Genomic DNA, 9,687 nt, shown 5'->3' on the forward strand with positions numbered 1-9,687 from the left:
GGAAGTGTGTGTTCTTTTTCCCAGCCTGTCTGTGTTTCTCTGCCATGTGTCTTTGTTCTGCTGTCTGTAAAAAACTAATAGGGAGAGGACCTCAGAGAAGTACTGAGGGGCGCTTACCCTGGCTCAGAGAGCAGGATGCCCTTCCTTGACACACCAACAATGATGCTTTCCTCTCTGTCCCTCCTGTACTGGGAGAAAGAGGAAGGCACTCCAGTGACACTTTGGGGTCTTAAGACCCAAGGCACAGTCAATGCAAGGGGAGCAAGGGTGGGGTACCTCCATCCTCTGCTGCCCATGTGAGAAAAATAAAAACCAAGGACCTCTGGCTTTCTAACTTGTCTGCCTGTGTGGCACGTGCCTGTCCTGGACAGGGGTGGAGGGGTGGAGGCATGGTGCCAGGAGCCCTAGCTGTCCTCACAGCCTGGGTCACCGTCTTGGCTAGGGCATCTTGGCGCCAGCCTGGCTCCCTGGTTCTGCTGACACTGTACTTGTTTGAGTGGGTCTCACTTCCCTGGTCACGTGTGTGTTTGAGGTTGTAGGTCAAGAGGGTGGGGGATGGGTATTGCCATTGTCCATGTTTGTCCTTGACAGACTCCTTTTTTCCTAGGTGCCCAGCAATCTTGGTAACTTAGCTATGCAGTGCATTCTGCTGCTGCAGACTCCCTGTCCCCAGCTCAGACCTGCTGCTGCTCCGATAGGATGCAGACTTCCCTTGTAGCATCTCCTTGGACACAGCAGATCAGCTGGGAGGAATGGATTAGATTGACTGAGTCTTGCTTTAGATCTGAAGCCTTGGCAGAATAATGTGCTACTCCACTCAGAGGCACTGGCATTTTAACAAGCTATGCTCTACCCTGGAAGTGGAAAGGGTTACCTTGGATGGTGGGGAGTAGACCATTGGCATAATTGCTGTCCATTTTTGGGATATGATGTAGGAGATTCAAATCTCATGGGTATTGAATGAATCCATGACTTTTCAGACAGTTTTGTTTTTTCTTTGGTGCTGGGGATTAAACCCAAGGCTTTTCACATGCTGAAATGTGTTCTACCACTGAGCTCTGTACTACTGTGAGCCATTGAGGTGATCCAAACTAGGCTTTTTAGGAAGCCTTTCATGGGGGCAGGTAGCAAAAGGAGAGAAGCAAGGGTCAGAGACCCTCTATTACTTCAAGTCAGTAGTTTAAGACCAAGAAAGTGTTCTACTGTAAAACATGTTTAAAACAAGTAAACTGGATGATCAGTCCCTTGTTATTTGGGTGGGAGAATCCCTGGACACTAAAGGACTAATGTCCTGATCCTTTTAAACACCAGAATGCTGGACATAGACCTACATTATGTGAAGACATGGGAGGGAGCGATGAGGAGGGTGAAGTCACCAAGACTTGCCCTTGTGCTATGAGGGGAGGGTGGGGTCAGTATGGCTGTGGGGAAGGGGAAGGCAAGTCACAAGGTGACCCCATGTGGTGAATTTGGAGACTGGTCTGCCCTACACGTGTTCATCCCCATGGTCCTGTTGCACTGACTCAGGAACAGAGGGGCTGAGCTCAGGGAGTTTACTGTCTCATCCCTTCACAGCATGTTTATGGTGGCATATACCAGAAGGCAAACTCACAGCGGCCTCTGATGCCTCTGGACTGGAGCTCACATAAGGTGCTTTGCTTTCCTCTGTGGATACTCAGTGAGCGATGCTGGGATTGATTTGTCAACCTTTGTCTGAAAGATTAAAGCAAATATTTATTAGTGGTAATGATGCTAAAAAGTGAAAAAATTGAAATCGCTGGGCTTGAGTTGTTATATAGAAACAGGGAACTGGACCTTATGTCCCCTAAACCTGGGTTAGCCATGTGTGGGATCAAGAGTTGCCACCCAGGCACACGCTTTGCAGGCATTGCTCTAGGCACTTCCTCACAACCCCAACAGGTGAGAAAACAGGCTCAGAAGGATGGTTTGCCACTCAACTGTGGCTGGTCAGTGGTGGCATCCAGGCCCTGATTCACAGGCTTACAACCAACCAGAGTTAGTATGTCAGGCTCTGGCTGTGGAAGGAAAGCTGGAGGTCCTTTACTACCCCATCCCCGAGTGCCCTCCCTGCCTAGTTCTGTTACACGGTTCAACAGCCGTTCTGGAAGCATCATTCTCCCAGTGCCTGACACGCAGCTGAGCACTTGAGAGACATGGGATATGGTCTTTTCCCCAAGGAAAGGCATCTGTAATGGGCTGAAAAAAAAAACTAACCATGGAGACCACAACTGTGGAGCCGACACTACCACCACAGAGAATCTGAGGGTGTGACAGAGGATGAAGCTGGAGAGATGGGGGAACAGGGTGCCTGTCTGGGAGTTTAACATGAGGTAGGGGAAGGTGAAAGGGAATTTCAACAAGTGGCAGCAAGGCGGATTGGCCTTGCATTTAGAGGGGTCACACTGTCTGCTGTGAAGATGGTAGACTGTGTAGGAGCAAAGTATCTCCCCCACGTGCATCCTCACAAGCAAAAGTAAGGCAAGAGGGGTCCCCTTCCGCCTCCCCTCCCACCTGTCCTTATCCTAGGCCAGTGCTTTCCAAAATTGGTGCATATCGGAACCACAGCAGAGATTTTGGAAACAGGCTCCTCCAGGAACCCTGCTGGATAATTGTGATGGGTGAGTCTGATTTAAACCTAATGATCAATATCTTTTTAAAGGAAGACCTCAGCCATCAATGGGTGCAAACCACAGCTGATCAAGGGATCACAAACTCCCACACCTGCAGGGGCCAGGAACATTACAAATGACATTGATAAGGTGGGAGAGTGTTTGTACCACTTGATAGCAGCAACCAGTTGAAGAGAGTTGATTAATGGCTTGGGCCCCTGCCCTTGAACTGGGTGGATGTGCCTGCCCTGCGGACCAGCCCTGGTAGTGTCCTCCCTGTAAATGGTGAGTGCAGCTGCTGCAGTCCCTGCCCAGCTCTTTCTCCACCAGTATGCTGTGCTCACCACTGTCCATAAGTGTGCAGGTGGCGATGACCAGGGTGCACATGCCACCGGTGGAGTTGTACGAGAACTAGAGTTGATGTTGACATCGCTCTTGTAGATGGTCACCATGGGCCGTGGGTTCCCAAGGAAGGCACAGGTCGTGGTGCAGTCCTGGCTATGGAGCCTCATGTGTGGCTTAGTCCTGCCGGTAGGGCTTCAACTTGATGCTCAGGTCCTCAACTGCAGAGGTGGGATGGGGCAGTTGTGAGCCACCCACATCTTAGAACTCCAAAGGTACCCAGGAGACCCACTTTACTTGGAACCTGGAAGACCTGGGTCATATTCACAGGAACTAGCAACTCCGGGGCTCCAACCATATACTGTTCTTAGGACTCTCGCACCCCTGCAGTACCCCTAGGGCGACTCCAGGATTTCCCCAGCTGGGTTAGCTCACAGGTTTGTTCACTTTCGCAGACCTAAGGGTGCTCAGATGCTGTTCTAGCACCAACTTCTCAGTCCCTGGTATTCACAGCTGTTTACCCTGGCCATGCAGACCTCCAGACTTCCCCTATGTCAACCCAGCTTTTAAGTTCTTATGTTCCATTTAATCCCTCATTTCTAGCTTTCCAGTGCAATCTCTACCCTTAACCCCTTCCTTCCCTTTAGGGTTCTCAGCCTCCTCCCAACCCTTACCTGCTTTAGTTCCCTTCCTTTATACAGGCCCCAAGTCTCCTTTGTAATCCCACCCCCTCACTACTCTCTGGGTCCCCAAAGGTCTTCCCACCAGCATATGAGTCTCATCACTGAGTACCCCTAAGATGGTTTCTCTGCTAAACTTCCCCAATATCTATTCTCCCCAACGTCCTGCTGATAGCCCCTCCAGCTCAGTGGTCCTCTGATTTTATCTGTCCTCTTCATCAGGGCTCCCGGATGTAACATAGACCTCTAATCTCACTCTGGGCCTTACGGGCTAGCCAGGTATCCTTGGAGTCCAGTGGGTTGCTGTCACCAATTCCATCTGAGCCACCACTCTGAGCAGCACTTCCTGCCAGGGAGGCCCCGTCACCCTGCACTTGTCCCTGAAGACATGCTCAGCTGTGGTGAACCAGGTGGGGCTGCTAGCGTCCCTCTTTAGGATGACATAGTGGACTGTGACTTCCAGGTCATAGTCACTGTGTGGGGAACCTCCTCAAACATCTGTGGGTTGCTCGGGGGTCTGGAGAAATCCTGAAGAGTTACCAGGTCTGTTGGCTACCCTGAAGGTTGAACTTGTGTCCCTGTCCTAGCCACCTGCTAGACCTGTTGGGAGCTGTTACACTTTCCTTTGAGTCTCGGGCAGCACATATCTTGGAGTCAGAGAAACCTGTTCTGAAGTGTCACTTGACATTTAATAGCTCTCTGACCTTCAGCAAGTTGTGTCTTTTTTTTTTTTTTCAGTGTCTGAGGCAGGAAAACAAGACTGCCCACTCATGGTGGTCCTGACAGTGATCCTCAAGGGCTGACCTTGGCTGCTAGCCCTGGCTGAGGAGGAAAGGGGTCCCATAGCTCAATGGGAGAGAGGCCCAAGACTGTATCTTTTTTTTATGAGACCCATTGCCTAACTACAAAATGACTTGCCATGGCGACTCATTTGACAGGAATAAGGGGCAAAGTGGCTGTGTGTGATTACCACTCAGTAAAAGTTCATTCCTTCCCGTTCTTGGAGCTGTTTAGACTTGTGTTTCAAAGTTTCTAGTCCTCTGTAAGAGGTCACTCCAGTTTTCAATTGACCCATCCACTCTGGTTCCCACCCTCTCTACTCTCCCTGCAGACTGTGCTCTGTGTACGCCTCATAGCGCATCAGGTGTGACTACAGAATCTGGAACAAGGACTGTGTCTTAGGTCAGTGTCTCCAGGGCATCAGGACTCTGAGATAGGAGAGTTAAAAACAAAACTCTCTACCAGGCAAAGGGTGATAAAACCTTGCTTTTGTGGCGTCAAAGAAGGCTTTATTGTTAAAGGTGGACAATTGTGTCTTAGGTTGCTAAGCAGCAAGGGGTTAGCTACAGTTTGGAGAGTGTGCAAAGGCACTGCTGGGAGGCCTCTGCCACTGTCTGTACTTGCCTCCCCCCTACGTGGGCAACATATGTATGGCCCCTATGTGGGCAACATATGTATGGATACCCCCTAAGAAGCCTCTGCCCACCCTCTATACCAGCGCCCCACCACATGGACAGTATGTGCATGGACATTCCCTGGAGCCCTCTTGCACACTCTCTGTACCTGCCTCCCCCCTACTTGGACAATATATGCATGGACATCCCCTGGAGGCCTCTGCCACTGTCTGTACCTCCCACACATGAATACCATGGTGTGCCTCTCCAAACTCATTCTGGAGCAAGATCTGATAACACTCCTGAGTCAGGACGCTTGGTGCTATTAATGAGGAACTGAGAGAAGTTTTTGTCCCTGGTGATGGTTTCCCAGCCAAGGTTTCATCAGCCCTTGGTGGCGATGCCACCCTTCTGCCAGGTCACAGTGAGAGACAGGAGAACAGCACCACTGGTCACCCAGATGGTATTTGGAGGAAAGCTCGCCCCAGTTGTCGAGCTTCTCTTGCCAGGCTCCAGAGTCGGGGATTTGGGGAGTGGCAGTCAAAGACAGTAATGGCTATAACCTCCAACTTGTCATACATAGGGGGACCGGCATCAGGGAAGGCTCACAGAGAAGGCCGCATGGATGCACAAGGCAGTCCCAGCATGCACTACCATGTGACTCCAGCTGGGCACTGGGGTCAAACTCAGGGGCAGCTGGGGTGGAAGACAGAGGTGGGGGTGTGGACCTCTCTTTGGCATTAAGCACCCCTCCAAAGCCTTTCCTCACCCCTCTTCTTTCATGGCTGTGCTACAGACCATATGTGGATGCCTGGCTGCCTCACAACACTACGAAGCATTGATTTTCTCATCTGTGTCTTTGTAGGTTAGATCTGGGAAGGCAGGCCTGTGTTTTATTTGTTTCTATATTCCTGACACCTCTCTTGGAACACAAAGAACATTGCTTGGCACATGGTGTTTTGTTTTTTCTTTGCCCAGCAAGGGAGTCCCTGGGGTGATCCTTTGTTCAGGCACGAGAAGTTATGGCTGACTTTTACTTGATCGAAGCATCACCCAATCTTTCCCTGTGGGATGAAACCTTAGGGAAAGGTTTAGAGCTGTATTTTGGCCCTGAACCTCTAGCTCTGTGTCCTCACCTGGCAGTGGCATAGCATGAACCCCTTCATCTAGCTCCACAGGCTCCCCGACAGCAGCCTGTTGACAGCTCAGATACAGAAGTATTTCTGCCTCTCAGTGAGGCTCCCCACCGTGGAGCAGGTGCCTGAGATGGGGATCTTCCTGCACTCAGACCAGTCCTTGCTGCCTTCAGCCTGCATCTCAAGGATGTAGCCAGATGGTTCCCCTCTGCAGGCTCCCTCGAGCCAAGGGAGATGCTGGATTTAGAGGAATCAGGCATGTGCTGGCCTTGTACCAGGCCTGGGGGTTCTAGGGTAGCACAGACATTCAGCCAGCCCTAAATTCATCCAACCCAACTCTGCCCAATTCCCACATTCAGTATGCCTGAACCCTACCTTTTCTACTGCTTCTTCAAAGTTCCTATGGCAACCACCCTTAACACCTGAACACTCAATAATGTGCCAATTCAGGCCTACCAACTCAATCGCATAAAATCAATACCCCCCAAATTCAACGTATTTTCAACATTCAGAACCCTGGATTTAATGTGGCCATCTCTACCACAGTTACAGGTGACATTCTTCCTCATCCTAAATTCAAGACATTCCCAGCTACCCACCCAGCGCCCTCACTCAGTTCCCAGTTTGTCTCTATTCCCCTCCCTAACAATAAATACCAAAGCTTGAGAAAACCTTTCCCCACCCTGCCTTCTCACTGTCCGTGATGCTCATTTTTATTTGTTGGCTTTCTCTTGGGTGTGAATCCTGCTCCTCTGTGAGGCTGCCATAGAGTGGAGATTGTGATCCTTCCTATCAGACTTTCCCGTGAATTAATTCTCTTTCAAATGGGCTGGTTCCTCTATGTGTTGGGGCCTGCCAGCCTCATACTCACTAACAGGATCCTTGCCACCACTGAACTGAATGGCATCCTGCCATACCGGGGCCTGCCTTATTCACAGCTATAGCTCAGACTTAATAGTCTGTGTCTTCTCTGAGGCCATCCACGGTGTACTTGGTGTCTGATATGGGAAGATGGGGGCTTATGAGGCCAGGGACATCCATGGGGTAAGCAACCAGAGTGGGAGACCATGGGATGTCAAACGCCCAAAAGAGATAGGGGAGGGAGTATGCTCAGAGTGGGCCTGCCCAGCAAGACTTGATTGCCCATCCCCGCCCCCAGCCTGTGTCCCTAGGACTGAACAGGGTCCGTGTTGACTGGCACCCACAGATTATTGCCTTTCTTTATCCGTTCCAGAATGTAGCCAAGCACTGGGGCTCTGCAGTCCTAGGCAGGGGCATTCTGTGTGATGGTCACGATTCCTTGGTCACATCAGCCACCTGAGCTGGAAAGGAAGACCAGGGGGTTCTATGGAGGACATAGAGAGGGAAAAGTTAGGAAGAGGGGCACGTAGGCCGTTTTCACCCCTTGTTGGCCTCTGCTCATTAACCTTAAACTCTGGTTAAACATCAAATGAGGCGTAATGGAAACCCAGCACTAACAATTAGTATCTGAGTCCTGTTCCAAACTACCATGATTTAATTGTCCTGGGGTAGAGGGCAGGCACCAGCATTTATTAAATCCCTGGTGAGTCAAATGTGTAAGGTATGGGAAATGTAAACCTTCTAACTCCTGAGACTTGAGTGCCACAGTTTTCAATTGACTGTCTTGACACAGTGACCCAGGAAAATCAGTTGGGAGGGGTGCAGCAAGTAATTCATTAGCAATCATAATTAAAATACTGACTCTGCCAACGGTTTTCTTTGAAAGAAAACGAGAGTGGTTTCAAGGTTATCCCTAAGCTAGTGTCATGCACCGTTAGCTTCCAGAATGGTCTCTGGAATGGAGAAAGAAGTGGGTTGGTTCCCGAAATGACTTTGCTCTTCTGCAGTCAGCCTGCCACGTGGGACAGTTACTGGATGAATCTGTGCAACTCCCCACAGATCCACATTCCTCACTGGCCGAAGGTCCCCATCCTGATCCCTTGGGTGCAACCCTTCACATCAGGCGATCTCACTCACCACTGGGATTTCCTGCAGACTTCGTCAGTCTCCAGGGGTCACTCACACCTTCTGAATTGACTGCCAGGATACAGAACCGGAAGGCTGTCCCCCTTCTACTTTGCAGGTGGACAAATTGGTCCCTTTGCCATCGACTTCCCCTACCTTAGTCCAGGACTTCTTGCCAACAGCCCTGCATTCTAACATGAATTGTGTCACAGGCTGCCGGCTGCTGTCCCCTTCATGTGCAGATCAGAAGGGCCTCCTCCTACTTACCAGAGGCCTGGCTAGATTGGGGCACAGCTGGGTTCTGAAATTTCTGGATTCCTCACTTGCCCCCCACTTCTAAGACTTACCCAGAGAGTTTGATCCTTGCCCCTCTGAGCCTCCTGCTTGCCTTGGAATGGGTGATCTGCAGCCTCTGGGACCCTGCTTATCTGCCCCCCAAGTTCTCTCTCTGTTCTGAGCTTCCAAAACACTAGCACTTCCTAGTATTATAGTTGATCATAGGTTATATTGCCTACTAGCTTTTATCTCTTTTGGGTATACATCATCTCTGTTCCCACATTGAGAACACAGAGGAGGTGCTGATTCATGCTGTTAAATTGGATGTAAGTTCAAGCATTCCATGCCCCAGTTTTGTGGAGTGATGGTATATGTGTGTGTGATAGATGCTGAAGCTCACAAAAGCCAGCTCCTCATCTTAGGTTGAAGCCAATCCCAAATGCCCTTCCCACCCCAGCTCCAGCTTTCCATTCTTATGGCCCAACCCTCTTATCTCCCACCTCCATTTTATTTCCTGTATTAGTTACTTTCTATTGTTGTAAAAAAAAAACAATGACCAAAACTTGGGAAGAAAAGGGCTTATTTTATCTTACATCTCCCAGGTCACAGTTCATCACTGAGGGAAGTTAGGGCAAGAAATGAGGGCTGGAACCTGGAGGCAGGAGCTGAAACAGAGACCGTGCTGTGCTCAGCATGCTTTCTTATGCAACACAAGACCACCTGCCCAAGGGGTGGCATCACCCACAGTGCGCTGGGCCCTCCCACATCACTCAACAATAAAGAAAATGCTCCACAGACATGACTAGAGGTCATTCCAATGGAGGAAATTCCTTAATTGAGAGTCCTTCTACCCAGGTATGTCAAGTTGACAACTGAAGCCATTCAGCACACTACCTCAGGGTTCTTCCCAAACAACCTTACCTCTCTTTTTCAGTCTCACCTCTCTGTCATCTATCTATCTATCTATCTATCTATCTATCTATCTATCTATCTATCTATCTATCTATCTATCTATCTATCTATCTATCTATCTATCTATCTATCTATCTATCTATCTATCTATCTATCTATCTATCTATCTATCTATCTATCTATCTATCTATCTATCTATCTATCTATCTATCTATCTATCTATCTATCTATCTATCTATCTATCTATCTATCTATCTATCTATCTATCTATCTATCTATCTATCTATCTATCTATCTATCTATCTATCTATCTATCTATCTATCTATCTAT

General features: G+C 49.3%; 1 protein-coding gene and 1 non-coding gene across 2 annotated transcripts in view; both read right to left on the bottom strand.

The window, feature by feature from the left end:
• Positions 1 to 10: 10 nt before the first annotated feature.
• The window catches only part of Igsf22 (immunoglobulin superfamily member 22), a 19,775-nt gene continuing 10,098 nt past the window's right edge, over positions 11 to 9,687 (bottom strand). The window contains 20 exon segments of the mRNA XM_029562878.1: positions 11 to 1,727; positions 2,921 to 3,037; positions 3,040 to 3,155; positions 3,929 to 3,965; positions 3,968 to 4,108; positions 4,111 to 4,204; positions 5,292 to 5,342; positions 5,344 to 5,412; positions 5,656 to 5,710; positions 5,712 to 5,742; positions 6,183 to 6,242; positions 6,245 to 6,385; positions 6,388 to 6,471; positions 7,054 to 7,093; positions 7,095 to 7,179; positions 7,355 to 7,478; positions 7,481 to 7,504; positions 7,507 to 7,527; positions 8,181 to 8,273; positions 8,276 to 8,398. Of these exon segments, the coding sequence (XP_029418738.1) occupies positions 1,642 to 1,727; positions 2,921 to 3,037; positions 3,040 to 3,155; positions 3,929 to 3,965; positions 3,968 to 4,108; positions 4,111 to 4,204; positions 5,292 to 5,342; positions 5,344 to 5,412; positions 5,656 to 5,710; positions 5,712 to 5,742; positions 6,183 to 6,242; positions 6,245 to 6,385; positions 6,388 to 6,471; positions 7,054 to 7,093; positions 7,095 to 7,179; positions 7,355 to 7,478; positions 7,481 to 7,504; positions 7,507 to 7,527; positions 8,181 to 8,273; positions 8,276 to 8,398 (1,592 nt within the window). The 3' untranslated portion in view covers positions 11 to 1,641.
• On the bottom strand, positions 4,388 to 4,516 carry LOC115070135. Its single transcript, XR_003849339.1, has one exon.

This window comes from Nannospalax galili, unplaced genomic scaffold, assembly GCF_000622305.1.
Source record: "Nannospalax galili isolate Female #2095 unplaced genomic scaffold, S.galili_v1.0 scaffold615, whole genome shotgun sequence".
Taxonomy (NCBI): domain Eukaryota; kingdom Metazoa; phylum Chordata; class Mammalia; order Rodentia; family Spalacidae; genus Nannospalax; species Nannospalax galili.